This window comes from Cyrtonyx montezumae, unplaced genomic scaffold (genome assembly GCF_038088225.1).
Source record: "Cyrtonyx montezumae isolate F1298 unplaced genomic scaffold, pur_monq_1.0 scaffold_8, whole genome shotgun sequence".
In the NCBI taxonomy this organism is placed as follows: Eukaryota; Metazoa; Chordata; class Aves; order Galliformes; family Odontophoridae; genus Cyrtonyx; species Cyrtonyx montezumae.
Window position 1 is genome coordinate 57,922,356 of NW_027072089.1, and position 18,647 is coordinate 57,941,002.

At 38.6% G+C, this 18,647-nt stretch overlaps 1 protein-coding gene across 1 annotated transcript in view; it reads right to left on the reverse strand.

Annotated features, from left to right (window-relative positions):
• The window catches only part of GABBR2 (gamma-aminobutyric acid type B receptor subunit 2), a 443,392-nt gene that overhangs the window by 13,716 nt on the left and 411,029 nt on the right, over positions 1 to 18,647 (reverse strand). The window contains exons 15-17 of the mRNA XM_065753547.1: positions 9,244 to 9,468; positions 5,238 to 5,420; positions 3,539 to 3,668 (exon numbers count right to left, since the gene is read on the reverse strand). Coding sequence (XP_065609619.1) covers positions 3,539 to 3,668; positions 5,238 to 5,420; positions 9,244 to 9,468 — 538 coding nt within the window. The remainder of the gene's footprint in view (positions 1 to 3,538; positions 3,669 to 5,237; positions 5,421 to 9,243; positions 9,469 to 18,647) is intronic.

An 18,647-nucleotide genomic window follows, 5' to 3' on the forward strand; every position in this document is an offset into this window, starting at 1 on the left:
TTCCTAGGGCATTCCTTGCTTATGATGCTTGAACTCTGGCAGCCTGGGGCTGTGCCCATTGCCCTGGGAATCCTGTTCTATGCCCACCACCCTCTGTTGAAGAACCTTTTCCTAATGCCCAGCCTGATCCTCCCCTGATGCTGCTCCATGCTGTTCCCTTGGGTCACGTTGCTATGAAGTTCAGGAATGCCCCATACAATTTATATGCAACTGGGGAAGCCATCTGAGGTCACATTCTGTGGAGCACACTGAGAATTGCCTGACTGCACAAAGCTAATACAGTCAAAGATAAAAGCCTGCATTAAGAAAGAAAACAAAACAAAATAAAAAAACGATCAAACCATAAACTGCAATCCACATTTTCTTAATTGCTTTTCTTATATGGCCAGTTGCTGTAGATATCTTGGGAACGTTATGGGTTTGTGAATAAGAGATGAGCATCCTAGATAATCTCTTTTTAAATGGGACTTATTGAATTAAAATGTGCTGTAAAGAAGGAGCCCCCATGCCAGCAAAGAATGGGCTACTTTATGAGCTATTACTAGCAACAGCTAACCAGGGCTCCCAAAGTTATGAGGCTATGCCTGAGATCAGGCAGTTATAGGAGTGCACATTTGGATCTGCATGTTCTGGTTAAAGTCATGTAGTGTTTGGCTCCTAAATCTGAATTTGAAGTAAATGGCAGGGGTGAGGAGGGACGGGGAAGAGTCAGATAACCTCCTTTGGCACTCAGCTATAGCTGGGAGTTTTGACTCTGGGCAATTTTTACAGATCAGGAATCTACTGAAGTGTGCTATGACATTAAAATTTCATTAGGACTTGTTAGAGAAGCATTGCATAAATCTTGCGTTATTATCTGTCCTCTGAAGTGCAGTGCTGTGGGTTTGTGTAAGCAGTAGCAATAGGGATAAGCTGCATCACATGTTCAGTGTGAACTTTCAGAACAGGAAGGAGTTTTGCATGGCGGATTGACACAGGATTCAGCTGCATCCACCAGACCAGTAGCAAATGATCTGCTACAGTCTTAGCTCTTCAGCATCTCTCTTCACTGCATTACTACCTCTTTCTCAGCTCACACTTTTTACAAGGTCCAAGCAGGGCAAGAACCTTATCATCACCTTAAAAGCCACACTGGATGGGATTTCCCAGTTGCAGATGGAGGTGACACATGTGGCCCCTTCTAGGTCACAGTAATAAAATATTTACATCTTCTGAAGCTTGGTGAAGTACCATCAGGGATGTGTAATTTCAAGGTTCTGTACTTTCATTTACAGAAAGCAGTATGAAATGCATGGCTACAGAAAACATAGTTATGTCAGACAGAGTTAGTTTTCCCATAGCCGTAAGCGCCAGAATTTCTTTAAGTAATGTTTAAGTGATGTCTGTATGCATCTGCACAGAAGCAGCGGTGACTCAGTGGCATGAATACTCCAAAGCCTTATTATTTTGATTGCAATGGCAAATTTAAATTAAGCACAAAGGTCGACTATTGAGATATGATTCAGTGAGAGAACTACAGGGGAGACTCAGATGTGGAGAGGGAAGGGAAACAGGCAAAGAGAGAAAACAAAAAGCAGAAGACACAGAAATGGAAGGGAAAAAGACGCCAACTCAAAGGTTGGAGGTTTGAATAACAGAGTACTGTATAATACTTATATTTGGGGCACTTGCCCTAGAGTGTGGGACTAAGCTTTGGAAGCCACTGGAAACTGAGATCCAGTTGTTCCACATCCCCCACATCAATTCTCAAACATACTCAATATAAACACAGCCAAGGAAAACCATCTTTCTTTCCTTTCTCTTCCTCGAGCTTTATGCAGTAGTTCTATTCAGAAAACTGTGTCCAACTACAGTACGTAGGAGAATATCTATCCTGTAAATCCCAACAGTACATAATTCCAAGTTACTTGGTACACTAAGGCTCAGTACATAAAGGCGTTCTTAAATATGCACCCAGAAGCAGAAAAGCGTAAGATAAGGTATCAAACAGGGGTAAACTGAGGAATGAAATCTCGGATGCTGGTACTTAAAGCAGAAGTAAACATCATTGTTTTTTTGTAGGTATAGTCAGAAGTAAGTGCATAAAGGTTCTATTTTCTTCTTAATTTCCTTGCCAGCATCCTACTGCTAATGGAATGCAACCTGCTGCGGGAAGCATCCAGTCCTAAATTTATATCCAACGTATCCCTTGAGAATCATTTTTGTCTCTCATACCCGAATTAGATGGCCAGTTGGCACAATGCAATACATCTTTTCTGCTTGAAATATTATTCATGATTTATCATTTTTCCTGGAGTATCTGACACGCATGGAACATTCTATGTGTTCCTTTCGAACACTTGGTAAAACTGCCTCATCCCACTCACTGATGTTAGTTCTTGTTGCTGATCTCAGCCCAATAATCACACGCCTCCTGCAGCTATTTACGTTTTCCTTTTCCTCCTTGTCTTCCTTTCCCCTTCTGTTTTTTAATTTTAAAAAGGACACTGGGAACTCTGTAGAAACTCTGTAGAGATCTTTTTTTTTTCCTTTCTTTTTTTGCCAAAAGTTACACAACCAAATATATACCCAGGCTAAAACAAAGAACCCCAGGAGAACGTAACCTTTTCCCACTACACTTTCAATATACTTCAAAAACACATATGAAACATTGTTTTAAAACAATTCTTCAACAATTATATTCACATTTAGTTTCACTTAACCATAGGAAACCCGAGCATAGCTTTGCAACTGTACAACTTCACTATACATGGCAATTAGTTTCTTCAGCTAATATAACAATATTCAGCTGTACAATGTCATTTCCCAAAATTCACAAAGTAGATCAATTCTACAGTCAGAAATGGAAACTGGGTGTTCTGGCTTCCACTGTATTGCACTATACACCAGATCTTATTACTTCCTAAAAGCAAAATAGCTATAATGGAAGCAATTCTTTCACATATATTTCTTAGGGGACCTATGTAAGAGACATGGTAGAAACAACTTAGGAATATTTCAGTAGTCATGAAATCCTTTTTTTATCAGTTCCTAGGGAAGAACTTTCATTCATGAGTACCTTCAATTCTACATTTAGAGTCCAAATCAGCACTGAAATATTTACATGCTTCTCTTTTATGTACTTGATAGCAGTGTCCAAAAGCAAGATTTGAACATCTATTCAGATGAGCACATATTACATTGGGCTTCCTGCCGTTCATAGCTGGCACAATTAAATCATAGAACATCTGAAGCATTGTATGACTCCCTTCATCCAGTACAGAAAATTTGACTTCTGAACATAAATTTGCGTTTAAAGTTTCCTACTTTACCTTGTGTATTAAACACTTAAGGCATACAGTAGGAATGTACAGAAAAACAACTACTCAGTGAGTATCATACAATTTATTATGTGAGTCTGCATGCTTTCCATTACACAACCAAAACATTCAAAGTGTATCTCACTAATACATGAGTGCTCTGGAACCAATTCAGTAAGATTGGCATTCTGCTATTCAAAACCTTATTGGGTTAAGCTGCTAATAGATTTCACTCTCACCTTTGCTGTCTGTAAAGTTCCGTATACTGAGAATGTCATTGAGATCCTGATAGTGGTTCTGCTTAATGTAAGTTGTTTTCTCAGGCGTGTCCTGAAGCTGCATTGTGACCTCTTCTAGGTCTTTGTCCAGCTGCAAAACAAAAAGAGTATGAACTGCCAAAAGTTCAACGATAATTGCTTCAGATACATGCAGTAACTGCATAGTTTTCTATAATTAAACCAGGTCATGCAATTGGCACATAGTACCAAGTACAGTGTTCTTGTAGCATTACCACACTACCTCTAAAAATCTTGCTACAGGTACCAATAGCATAGCACACAGGGCATATGAGAAAAGCAAGCTTCAATAGCTGATGGTTTAAGTAATTCCAAGTGTACTGCAGAATAAGTAAGAAATGAGTATTAGAATGCCCAGTTTGAAACTCTATAAACTGATCATTATTTATGCATACAATGGGCATATATTACTGTAACTACTTCACTATGCCAATAACTTAGGGTTTGGGATGCTCCCTGGAAACAGTTGTCCAGGATGTTTGGTATCTGGCTTAAATTAATTTTAGAAGTGCTGGATTTAAATTTACATTGCTCTCTTATAGGACTTGGCTATAGCAATTCAAGGTAAATAATCCAGAGATGCAGCTACTAGCTGTGGTAAGACATGCTTCATGTCGTCATAACTGAAATTCTTAATCTAGACCTTCGGGTCTAAGTATTTAATTATCTACTTAAGTGAAGTCCAACAAGAGTATCAGGGTCCTGTGTACACTAATACAGCTCAATTGCTCTCACCAGCCTCACCTGTGACCATTGTCATAAGCCTTACAAGGCACAGGTGGGAGTTAGGAGGCTTAGTAGAAAAGCTACAGCAGGATATAAATGCTAAGATAGCCAGTAACCAGCAGGGTCTTCACTGAAAATTGCTAAGGCTGTCACATGAGGGGCATCTAACCAAACTGAAGGACTACATTTCTTTAAAAAGACAGAGGTAGCTTTTGCTTTTGAAATCTTTTTGATAGTCTGAGTAAACATCTTTCTGTTACCTAGGCAATTGTCCTTAGGTAAGATATGGATAAAGAAGTTACGGCTGAAATTGAATACCTTTCCTTCAAAGTAAAAGAATACTTGGAAATACAGGCAAGAAGAGAAAAAAAATTTATAATAGAGCAACTGTGGATCTCTTCTCACACTGAATGGACAGTCTTCATTGTTGATTCACTATTGTTTGAAGTCTCCTGAGCAAGGATAGACATAAGGAAGAATACCCATTTCATAGCTTAAATGGGATTCATGTATTTCACGTGTGAACTCTTAGGCTGCCAGCAATGGCAGTCTCTGAACTTGGCCATGGACAGAAAAAAGGACAGCTCTTATCTGCCCTTGTGGCTGCAGGTCTCTTTTCCACCAGCATGTAAATGTTGGCCTCCTATAGCTATGGCTGTATGGTGCCCAGAATGTCCACATGAGGTACCTGGCACCAAGGTCTGCAAGAAGTTTCATTTTAATTTGCTAAGGCATAATTTCAATTGATCACATCTGCTAAGTATTGAATGTATTAATTAGTTATTCATATAAATAATGTTTCCTATTAGTTTAGTATTTTGCTAACATGCAAAGAGAATTTTTTCCTCTACAAATTAGATCACTAAAAAAAAATGCAAAGAAATCGCATAGGCAGTATGCATCAAATAAACAATACCTCTGTAATTTTCATTCTTAAGCGGTGGTTCTCTGACTGCAGTCCTTCTAGCCGAGACGTGCTGGCCTGATTGACGCTGGTGACTGATGTTGATGTTTTTGAGTCTTCTTTCTTTTGATTTTGAGTGAACTGAAACCTTCTGTTCTGTGTGGCTGCATCTGGATTTGTCCTCAGTGTGATGAGCTGAAAGGTTTACAAGCTTTAAGAAGTCCTGAAGATGGTTTTATTTTTGCAGTTGGTTCTTTTGTACCCCAAACATTCAAAGGTAAACATAGTGTTCCTTTCTGACTTTTAAGTACAAAATACTGGAAAGTGAGCTCTGCTTGCCATGTGTCGTACTTAAGGCTGTTTCTGAATAAATTTACAGAATCGGTTGAATCAGAATGATTTTGCAGAGGGAAGAGTTAAAAAAAATTGGAAAACGCATTTAAAATATATTAGCCTGGACTTAATTTTTTAACGAAATACTGAAACATATTTCTCCTTCACTGACATCTTCGTACTTTCAAAGGATATACTCTCTCCTCAAGAGAAACAAACAAACAAAAACAACAAACCCAAGCCCTTCACTCCTCAAACACAGCTTTGCATGAAATTTCTTCTTTCCTACTGTTACAAGTAACACTCAAGCAGAGAGGCACAAGGTAGGAGTATTAACAGAAAGAACCCAAGGGAGATTGCACTCTGGAGATAACAGAAACTTAATTAGGTTTTAGAGAACAAAATAAAACAACTCTGTTAAAATAAATTCAGTAAGCTACTTAAAAAAAGGTTAACCTTAAACATATTTAATTTAAACAGATATAAGTAAGATTTAACACTCAGTGACAATGTGAAAATATCATCTTGACATGAAGAGAGAAAGCTACTAGCAGTTTGGCAAGGTGAGATCTCTTCAGAGTACTCTAAAGAATACAAAACTTATGATTACTTGACAAGTGTCATACATATATATTTGAATACAGATAGAGCTGAAGGAGCTCCCTGCCTTGAGAACATGGTTACGATTTCATAAATGCAGTGATTCTGAATTGTCTGAAAAGACAGAAAGAGGAGGAAATTTGTAAGACTGTACAGTCAGTTTTTGTGGTATAGCCACGATTTCTAATTGGTTCACTTTGTTCTTGCAAGCATGACCATTCTGCAGTTGTGGTGGCATGAAGTAAAAGCCTAAATTCTGACAGATAGCTGATCTGACACTGAAGCACTTCTTCCCTGACATGGGTTTACAGACTGACTGTAGATGCAGATGATGTGCTAAGTTTGAAGACAAACTGCATTTCTTTAGGTGATTAAAGAAATGAAGACTACTCAGATCTTAAGTGACCACTTCACATTAGTCTTTACTTGTAATAATTGCTTTCAGAAATCCCGTTCCTCTGGAACTCCCAAGGCAATTGAACTGATATCAATTCATGCAACCTCATGAGGTACATCCCCAAGGACTGAGAGAGCTGGCTGATATCGCTGCAAGGTCACTCTCAATTATCTTTGGAAGTTGATGCTGATCAGGAGAGGTTCCTGAGTACCGAGAGAGAGGAAATGTCACAGATATGTTCAAGACAGTTGAGAATGAGGATCTAGGGAACTACTGTCCAGCTGCCTTCACCTCAGACCGTAGAAGGTGGTGTAGCATATCTTTAAATGAAGAGAGCAATGAAGAATTTATCCCTGTAAAAAACCTGGAAAAGTACAGTAATTGCCACAGTATATGTAAATAGGATTAGTACAACTGAGAAAAAATGGAAAAATGTTATGTTTCTTTCTCTGGTTTTCTTACATAATTTAACAGCTGCTTATTCAGATCCATAAAAGGGCTATGGGGCAAAAATTGAATTCTATCTGTGTAAGACCTTCAGACTACTGAAGAAAATGTGTTTCGCTTTGAACCGAAGAGAAATGCAAGTACTCAAGCGTGTTACTGCTTTTATCTGTCTGACCATGGTTTAATAAATGAAAAACTGCAGGCTTCCAAGTCTTCAGTATATTCTACACTTGATGAGCCACAGGCTTTAGGATCTCACTGACAATCTTTCTATGTCACCAAAACTGTACTGATTACATAATTGTTAAGGGGAGAAATTTGATGCCTGCCTCACGCTGAAGTCTTACTAGCTGTGTAACTTGAGTGTTCTTGGTTAACAATATCCTGTGGGGCCTGGGTATCATGAAATCTAAGCTGGAGCACCAGAGAGAATGCTTGCCAGTTGTCCTGCTGCAACTGTGGCAAAGCATGGCAAGAAGAAATGTAGGATACAATATACCAACGTGATAAAAACAACTGTCCAGCTTTGAAAGCACTCACACAGGTCTTGAAAGGTTCCAATTAATGCTTCAATCTCTTTTTTTTTTTTTCTACTTTGCCCAGTGACCATTTATGATGCAAAACAGGTTAAGTGTATTAGAGCCTAACAATACAGAGAATGGGAAGAAATACATCATGCTTGGAGGCTAGGGTTCATGTTTGCATTTTGAGCTGAAAGAACTGGGAGTAAAAAATGATGGCAGGTAAGTTGGGGGCTAAAAGAAGGTCGAGGAAGGGGTTAAGAGAGGAAACAGGAAAGTCATTTCAGAGCCTGCAGCAGTGGAAAAGAATGGGTAAAGGAGCATGAAAGCAAAGGGGCAGAAGAGCATGTCACAGCATTAATAATATTTTCTCTTTGAAGAGATTTCTGAAATTTCGTGGAGGTATTTTTGGCAGCAGAGCTTTAATATGCATTTTCATACAGCTTACAAACTTAAATCTTGCAGAATTTCTAAGTACTCTTCTTTGCTGTGTTTGGGAATTTTCCTTAATTTAGAATGAAGTTGTGATTTTTCCCCTAAGATTCACAACAAGAATATGACTATGTATGTCTTCATAGGTATATAACTTTTGAGAATTGAATTGCAGAGCCTGTAAAAACACCCAGGTCGGTGAGTCCTGGAAAATGAATTGCTCTACTTTGTTGCAGATCAGAAGTCATCTTCTTTTGTTTTTCTGTGCCATACTTTTGACTCAGAGGGGACACACTGAGGTAAATTGCCCTTACAAGAACCATAACCAGGGATGCCAGTTAGCACCAATGCGTTCACTATAATTTGTTCTATTCTGCCACAAATGTTTTATCACAACTCAATTGAAAACTTAAGACAAAAATTCCAGAGGTAAGACAAACATCTTAAATCTTGCCTTGCAAACATTCCAGTCATCCAATGATCTAGGTGTTAAGTGACTGGGGTGTTAAGTGAGGTTCACACAAGTCGTTTAAAATGACCACAATTGCACATTTTACTACAAAATATCAAATGCACTCTCCATAACTTGTGGTTTAGCTAAAGTAAGCTTACATAAAAACCAACTTTCTTGTCATTTTTAGGTCTACCACACTCATGCCTAAAGCAAAACTTTGCAAGAAAAATAACTGAAGTGCCAGCCCTCTGTGGTTCAGTATCTTCTCAGTTCTTTCATCAACATATAATATACACATCTTCAGAGTCCAAAGGAGCAAAAAGAAATGAAGGAATATGTCCATGCCTCACTTAGACCTATAATATATCAGTTATTAAAAACATTTTCAATGTCAGCATCTGCAGTTTACATACAGTTTTTTTTTTCTTTTTTTTCTGAAGTGCTAATAAATCCTATTTTACCACTCTACTTGAATATCTCAGAGGTTTCATTATAGGAGATATGGTAAAGCAAAGAACTGGACCTGTCCCTCCTTAATGCCCACAGATCCCCCTCTCAAAAAATTCCTATTCCATTCAAATTGGAGAGAATAACCTTTGTGCCACCATACACACATTCAGTAAAATGTAGGCATTACGAATGCATGCATTCACATTCCTGTAACCTTGTATTTTTTCTAAAATCTCATGAATCTTTGTTCTTTGTTTCAGATGCAGACAGGCTAGCTTTAGATTTTTCCCTAAGCTTGAAAAGGCAATTAACTTTTATATATGAAATCACAATTATAAAATAGAAGAAAAAAAATCTATATCAATGCTAAACAAGTTCACTTACCTTAGGTACAAATACAAGGCAGAGAGTAATGGTACTGCAGAATATTATGACTAAAGCAACAATGCAGAACTGAACGTTGGGTTGGTCCCGAGTAAGAAATGAAACAGCAGCGCCAATAATGCACATTATCCCAACATTGTATACGCTCATTCCGATGTATTTGCTGTCATTCAAGGCAGGAATGCTGACATTTCGTGTCTCCCATGCTAAGAAACAACCAAATAACTGAAATGGTAAAAAAGAAGAAAAAGAGCCAGTAATTATAAGAAGAACTGGTTGACATCCAGAAAAAAGCATTGACTAGTGTGCTTTCTAACTTGATAAATATAGTCAGTATTACAACTTAGGGATATACACATACACCTTCTTAATGATACCTAATTAACTTTTTCTTTTTTTTTTTTTTGCACAGTAGGACAGATTCTCTTTCACAAGAAAAATACTAAACTTGGAAGTAGTGGTAGTAGTAATGAGAACAACTTCTTCTAAATGTTATGGACATCTTTATTTTATACTTGTAGTTATTTCTGAAGACAGTCATTCCTCTTTATTTTCAAGGATTTCAGTAAAGATATAATGGGTGGCTCTTTTAGCTACTGTTAACAGCTGTTCTTAATATACTCTTATCAATCCAGTCATTCGTTGTATGATTATCACATACATTAATAAGCAGAAGTGCTAAGATATGTCCCATGACAGACAGATATCCAATGTAGACAGTGTCATTCTTGTTGTTCAGAGAGTGCAATTACAATGTCTTTTATTATAGTGAGAGTTGGTAATGGCCTTTCAGTTGCAATCATCTAATGATTTCTGGCATAAAGTATTCTTGTGGCAGTTTTGCTTTTGCTTGCTTCTTTGGCATGTCCCTACATTACATTCTAGTCCCTTTTTCATTTGCAATATGACTATGAAATTCACCAGGGGAGAGTCTTTAGGGTAAGGAAGCCTTCTTTATGCCTTGAAATTCAATTAGATTTTTCTACAACACGAGCAACTGCAAAAAAAATTTTTCTACTTCTCTCTCTCCCTCTATTCCTCAGGGAGATTCTGGCAACAAAGGAAAATCATAAATGAACTCAAGGCACTGTAAATAGGTAGCCAAGCCTATAGTCTAGGCAAAGCCCAGTAAGTACGATGCCCTGGGTATAGAATGGTAGAGAGTAGACAGTATCAGAAAAAGGAAAGACAGAGAGAAGAATGATCACCAAGACCTAAGTCATACCTGTGCTATCTAGCTTTTTTTCTGAACATACTATAAGAAAAAACAGGGAAGAAAACGAAAAAGGAAAGGAAAAAAAAGATGCATTTCCACTGATCTTCCTACACTTTCCTCAAGATCATCGTGTTTGTCTACTGTCAATTCGCAGCATCCATCTTAAACAACTGCAACCCTCCTGATAATCCAGAAAAGTTGAGGTCTCTAATGACGCTACTTGGGGATTAATTACATTCACCTAGTAAAAAGTTATCTCCTGCTTTTTACCTGTGGGAAAAAACTTTAAAAATTTCAAAGGCAAACAACCTGGATTGCAAATTCAAGCAGAAAAGAGTTAGGAATTGACAGATTCATGTCTGTTGTATGAACTCGGTTTTGCCTTCATATGCTTCCAACTATGGTGATGATCAGACATTAATAACTGTATGTTTCTTTGATAATTTGTCTACTTTTTTACCTCAGCTAACAACAGTAACAAACCCAATCATTTGTGACTCATGTGCCTTGCACTTACACAGAAACTAGCAGGCAGCAGCCACCTACTTCCTTAACCAGACACTTCAATCCTGGTCTGACTGCTGGCCTTACACTCCCATTGCTGAGCTTTTCTGACAGTTTATTTAATTCTCTTGCCTACAGCACATATGTTTCCATGCCACATGTTCATGAACAGTCCTGGCTGAAAGTCTTCGGAAGATTAGGCATTTACTCTCAGCCTATGGAGTGTAGCAGATTGGAAATACACGTAGGCAGAGGTGGCCCTTCCCAAAGCAGAAGCAGCAATTGCTTTTGTAAAACTTATGGAAGCCTTCCTTGGCCCATTTCCCACCTTCCTCCTCTCCATGTACTCCTAAGGCTCCTGTAGGACATGGTCCTTTCATAGCCTTCTTTCACTCCTTGTCATAGGTCTTGTCACGGCATCAAGTTTATTGAGTGCAAGAAGTGTCTGGACAACACTCTCAGACATATAGTCTGACTTTGAGGTGGTCCTATGCAGAGCCAGAAGTTGAACTTGATGAACTCTATGGGGTCCTTCCAACTGAAGATATTCTGTGATTCTACCTCCTCCACTTTACCCACTTTCTCTTGTAGGAACAAAATCCACACCTGCTCTTGAGGGACTGAGGTAAGTATAGAAAGCTGCCTAGAGGTTAGAGGGGTCTCAGAGTCACTCTCAGATGATGCAGCTGGAGAAGCTGCTTACTGAGCTGTGTAGTCTTGTGCCAAAGAAGCAGTTCAGCTGGGTCACAGATTCACACTTTGGCAGTGCCTGAACCAACAACCAGGCTGAGCCATTCAAGGAGTAGAAAGGATACCTGTATGTGCATCTATATTGTGTTTAAAAAGAGATGAGACCTTGATTAACTCTTCTAGTTTTAACCCAGGGGCCTCTAAGCATAGTGACTATGTTTACTAGACAGTGTATACTTGGGAGAATTTGTCATCCATTACAATTATTAATGAGAATTTTAGGGTTGTGGATCATCCCTTGCTCTCCTCCACTTCTTCAAGTTGAACACACTCCCCTCCAAAAGTATTATTCTGGGAATATGGCCAGCAAACCTAAATGAGGCCAGCACTTATTACAAATAATGGGCACGAATTTATAGCTAAGGCAGTTATAAAGCAATTTAAAATATCAATTATAATGGAAAAAGATCATTTGAACAGTGTTGTGGGGTTACAGTATGACCCTTTCTCATTTATAATTGAAAGCAACACAGAAAATGGTTGAGTATCTTCCAGCTGAAAGGAAGATATTTATTTATATGATAATGAAAGAAAGAGAGAGAGGCTCTTGTGGCAAGTGGGTTCCTTCTGAATGAAGCACTACGTATTTGAGAGCACTGTTTTTAAATGTTATTGGCATTTGGGATAAAATGTTTGCCTCAAAAACAGAGCTGTCCTTTTCTAAAACTCACAGCTCATCTTTGAGACTTACACATAGAAAAAGCAGAGATTTTTCCACAGCTTGCTGCCAGGACACTGGTGATCAAAGACGTGCTTCTTGTTTGCCTGTTAAGAGTGTTTGCAGAGCTCCACTGAGATGATGCGATTCCTGCTTTGATACAGAGCTTTCCAGAGAGAACAAGATGCTTCACTTTCTCTCCACCTGCCCCTTCTCATGTTCTTCTCAGTTCCTGAGGCTCAGCCAATCTGCAGAAATAAGTGTCTCTTTTTTTGACTGCAAAAAGTCTGAAAATCCCTGAAATGATTTGGCCAAGGAATGGGATGCAAATATCGTTAGTGACTGGTTCAGAGTCCTATAGTTTTCTGACAAGTTCTCTATATCATAGAAGCACAGAATTGTTTGAGTTGGAAGGGACCCTTAAAGGTCATCTGGTCCATCTCCTCTGCAATGAAGAAGGCCACTTACAGGTATATAAGGTTGCTCAGAGTCCTATCCAGTCTGACCTTGAGTGTCTACAGGTATGGGGCTTCTACCACCTTTGTGGGCAATTTATGCCAGTGCCTCACCACCCTATCCGTAAAAACCTTCCTTACATCCAACCTAAATCTCTCCTCTTTTAGTTTGAAACCACTTCCCCTTGTCCTATCACAACAGACCTTGCTAAAGAGTCTGTCCCTTTCCTTCTTACAGCCTCCCTTAGATAGTAGAAGACTGCTCTCAGTTCTCCCTAGAGCCTTCTCATCTCCAGGCTGAATAGTCCCAGCTTTTCCAGCCTGAAATGTTTGGGTCCCAGTTAAAAACACAGATGCTCAGTAGCCCAGTTCAACTGCTCTCTATACCAGGCACCTAAACTTTAAGCATTAATCTTCCCCAGCTAGATAAATCAACCTTCCCATTATGCTTGGGGGCACCTAAGTCTTGAGACTGCTGAGCAATTTAAGGACTATTTGATATTTAAAGCCTACTAGGATTAGGAAAGCAGCTGTTTCTTCTCCTAGTGCTCCTGGAGGGAGCTTCTCTGAGTGCATCTACACAAAGCACAGCATCAGCCATCTTCAGTATCGCAAGACAGCAATACTGACGATCACTGCATCATTTGGACAATGTGGCACAATTCTTAATTTTACCTAGCCCCCAACTCACAGTTGTTTTCAGAAAGAGCTCTCAAACTTTTTTCAGAGCTGTCAGTTTTTATGTAATAGGAGACTGGCTGTTTTAATTACTTGGGCATTGCATGGGATGTTAGACCTAATCTCTGCTGAGAATTTTGATGAAACAGTCTTTAGAGAAGGTGTGCATAAACACACTGGAATGGATGGAGGGAGCCAGGTACTAGTAGTGCTAAATGTGCTAGCTTCAGAGAGGAACAGGACACATCTGCTCCCACTGCTTTATACGAGCTGGCTGAAGCAGCTCCTCACTGACAGCTACAATTCCCTTCTTGAGGCTCCTGATGGATCCCATGCATATCAGGAGTTTGAGCAATTCAGGGCTATTCAATCTCTTACAGAAAGCAGTTATCTAAAAGTTAGGCAGCACAATTTTCTACTAAGCCTAATGGTCTAATTTTGATCCCTTTGAGGATCCCAGCCAAAGACACATTGAAAATGCAACTAGGAAGTCTTCCTACATAGTTAAAATCATTAGCTTATAAGTGCCTTTTCCCATGTAGTCTACTAAATACATATCTTGTTACTGTGGAAAGCATCATAAATATTGTTCTGTGCATTATAGGAAGGTAGAGGCTGCACAGGAAATATCTGTTTGTATTGTGTTGGAGGTTATGCAGCTTCTGTTTGGCACCACGTTGCACCAGTTGGTAAGCTGGTTTTGACTCTGTTGTCAGCATATCTAACAGGGCTATGAGAGGACTGCTGTATAAATTTGGGGAAAACAGTGTCTGAAGACAATGGAATAATCACTGCAACTAATGATGGAATTTTGGCCTACAAAGAAATACTTAGAGTCTTAGAGGAATAACAGGACTATGGAAAATATATTATTTGTGTTCACAGAGTTTAACAGGCAATCTAATTTTTAAAAACATTTTACTTGTCTAAACTGCAAAAGCTGAGAATAGAGCAAAACCATTTGTAGCTGAAGTACAGGAAAATATTTAGCACTGCTTTTCATCTTGTTCAGCAGAATTACTGTTAATACAGTGATGACTGCTTACTGACCCACAGCACGTATTAATTCAATCAAGTGTCTAGTTTGCTATTGCACTAAATAGTCTGGCAGATAACAGATGGGATCACTTCTCCTCCTGTCTCCCTTCCTTCCCTGTGCCTACCATAAACTAGTTTGTTATAAACTTATAAACTTATACTCTAATCATGGGATATGAAATACTAATAAAGATGAAGAAGGAAAATCTTAGTGAGGATATCAGATAGCAGCAGGAAAACATCAGAGAAAATAAGTCTTGCCACAGTCATGCTTGCCAATAAGGAGAGGTTACAGTTTTGGAAAGAGTATGTATTGGACCAGCCTGCAGCTTTGCAGCTAATTACTGTATCATAGTAGCACTTACTGAGCTCAGTTGTGGATTACAGCCCTGCTGTGCTGAATAAAAACAAGCATTTACTTCAAAGTCCTTGCAGCTTTTTTTGTCTTTTTCTGGCTTTGGTACTGTAAGATATCTCCTCCCGCTGCCCCTTAAACAAAGGCAGTTCTGGACTCTGCCCTGAAAGCATCTCTCACTCTGAAGTAATCATAAAATCAGTGTTGTGCATTTCCAAATTCATGTTTATTCAGTACTTTCATATCATCCCAGAAACAAGCATCTCAGTGAAAAGGCTGCAAACTTTTTATTCAATGGGAGCTTTCCAAGCTGCAAAAAGAAGCACATCAATTTTTCAGGTGTTCACCAGAGAACTGAGCTGTGAAAAACACTGAGTGATTTTCAGGAAAATTCACAATAAAAGAATGTGATTTTATTTTTTCTTAGTCAAGTTAGCAAACAGAAGTGCTCACAATCCCCTCGCAGGTCTCCTGCCTTCGCAGTCATTGCAGTCTGACATCAAATCACTGTTCCCTGCCCTGATCAGGGATGAGTCAGCCATGTGTTTAACTCGTTTTCACAGAGCCACCCTAGAAACAAAGTACTAAAGAGAAGCTTCATATTTCTATTGAGCACTACGATAACAGCAAAATATTTTTTGAGTTGCAAGAGATGATATCCAGCTATTCAACGAAAGGTCAATTTTTTGTAATTGTGGCAAAGTACAGCCCTGCACAGATTGAGGTGGAACAGCAGCTGCAGGAAGCTATAAGCACTAACACACATCCAGAGGAAAACTGCCTCTTTATGCTTCAGCCTTTCTCATCTTTTGCCTTTTTTCTATACAGCATTTGACTTTCTTACATGGAAGCTCTTTACACTAACATCTATGGGTAAGTATCCATTTGGGATAGCTTTATATGGTCTCTAGGAAAAGATCACCACAGACAATCATAGTACTGTAAAATAATCAAACACCTATGACAAAAATGTGTTACATCTCTCTTAGGAGGAAGAGGGGAATCAAACTGTAGACAAGTCCACTGTGAGTGGTTAATGAACAAAAGACCTTAGGTGTCCAGCTCATCCTTCATATGGGATTGTTCTTTGGAATAAAAGCTCACGCTGCTCAGAAGAATGCTAATAATGCAGCCCTGGCAAGTTCACGATGATATGATTTCTACCCATCTTGAGAATTTACAAAATAAAGGTAATTTTCAACTTCATCGATGCTGTCAGAAATCAAAATTAGTCATTCCACAACCGATGGCCACTATGTGTGTACACAGAGGGTCCTTACACCTGTATGTAGCCCTTTAGGAACTGAACCTCAGATAGGGAAAATACTAGATCCATTATATCATATATAATATATTTGGGACTTGGCCAAAGTCACTAAGACAAATATGAGGACAAAAGCGAGATTCAGGATGGTGATCTTCCTGTTATCCTCTGGTCATCAGTTCTCTGATCATCAGTCCTAAGTAATTTGAAGACAATGACTGAGAAATCTTCATGTAGTTAAGATGCATTTTCTCATACCATTTCAAAGGAAAGGGAAAAACTATGAATCTGAATTTAAAATTGTTTGCTTTGTTTTAATGTTTATGCACTTTAATGCAGAAGACACTTGTAAGCTCTGGCAACCAAGAGCTTCCCTCGCCTTCCCTGCCCCATCTGCCCTTCCATGCTCTGCCCTACCCTAAATGATTTATTCACTACATCAGTGCATTTAAGTCATGAGACTGGACAGAATGTATCTGTGTGTTTAAATCACAGAGGAAAAATACTTTTCAGGCTAACCTGAATTTTGTATTCTCAGTTAGATACAATAAGAAGACACTGTGCATAATCTTGGCTCAAGTAAATCAGTAAGACATTTTGCCTTGAATATTGTACTGTACTGTAGTTTCCAATATTAGCTCTTAGCATATAGTATATGAATTATATTAGTAGTAGTAGTAGTAGTAATAAATTGTTACAAACTGAAGAGTTTCTCATTAGATTAACTGGCATAAAATGACATGGCAACATGAGAGACTCTGGTTTTTGTTTGTTGTTGTTTAAAAGACAAACTGTGTCTGGGGCACAGAAATCTGAAACACATTTGGTGATAAGATTAAAAACATCAGTCCTGTTGTCCTCATATCACACAGGTGTATGCATTTCAGGAGAGTGGGACACCGCAGCAATTATTTGACTGATTCATACATCTCTTTCATATATAGAAATTTGTGTGATAAAAGGTCATTGGAGCAATAAAAGTATATGTTTTACTGGTGGCTATGAAACATTGTATGCCTGAAATATTTATGATGAGTAATGCCAAATGGCAGTTGCAAACTTAAACAAACTGAGTCACATATCTTGTAGAAAAGAGCACAACATACAGGACAACAAACCAATCTAGGGCAGTGAATTAATGAGAACCAATGTAATTCAACTACTGTTCAGAACATAAGCAAAAAAGAAACATTTCAAACAATATTACCATTACCTGGGAATGCATTTTTAAAATATTTATTTAATATTTATTCAATATTTATTTTAATACTTAATGTTATTTTTCCTGTTTTCTCACTAATGAATTGCAGTTTTTTTCCACTGAAAATATTATAGCAGTTATTTTTGCAGAATAAGCCAAAGTTTTAAATCCTTCAGTATTTTTAAAGGATTTTAATTTCATTTATTCATTTACACTGCTCTAAATGAACCAAACATAATTTCATGTTACTTTCTGAGCAGAACACAGACAAAAATGTTTTAATCCCTTTTATAGTGAACACTGGCAGCTTCTACACAGGAGAATGTGAATGTGAAATTTCCATACAACAAGTTTGGAAAGTAAGAAAAATAAAGCAAACCTGATATTCCTTTTAACACATAATCTACAAAAATTCTTGTACTGAAAGGAAAAAACACTCCATACTGAAGAATAGGAATTTAATGACAAATATATCAAAACAGCAATCAAGGAATATACTAGGAGAGAGAAAACAAAGTCAAATACCTTGTCAGCAACTGTACTAAATGTCACATATTCACTAGCAATTTTATTGTCAGACTGCATCCCCAGTGCTGGTAAGTGGCACTGCTCCTAGCTCTTGGCCTTGCCCTCAAGACTGAAGTGTCCAGAGATGTGCTACATGTCAACAAATCCAGAGCCACTTGAGCTACCTAGTAATAAATGCTAAGATGAAGAACTTCTCCTAAGTCCTGATTCTCATGGCATAATCAGGTATGTTCTCACTCTTGGTTTCACAGCCTTCTTGGACATCCTCCTAAAAATAAGGGCCTATTGGGAAGGTGGGGAGGATTCCTTGTGGTCAGAGATATCAGCCAGGAGGTGGAAAAACTCAGTGCCTGAAAGCACCACCAGGCAGCTGAGTGTATAGAATAAATAAAAAAAGCTCTCATCCCTTCCTATTGAGCTTTGTACTGCGCACTTAAAGATCTTTTAGCCTGTTAAAAGCAAAGTGAAAACAAGCAGGGCTCCTCAGCTTGGTAGCAATCATTCTCTGCAGAAGGCATTCTGCAGGCACCAGCATCTCTCCCTGCCCAGCTTCCCCACAGCAGCAGCACCTGCCACGCCGAATGGGAGCAGCTGACCCAGTCTTTGACGGGTGTCCCGCTGAACAGGCATGCTACAAATGCACAGAACAGATTGAACCCTTCAGGCAGTGTAAGCAAATGTTTATCTGGTTATAGAATCCAGATGGGGCTTAGCTCAAGGTAGGTGTTCATTTGGCCAGTGCTGTCAAAAATCAGAT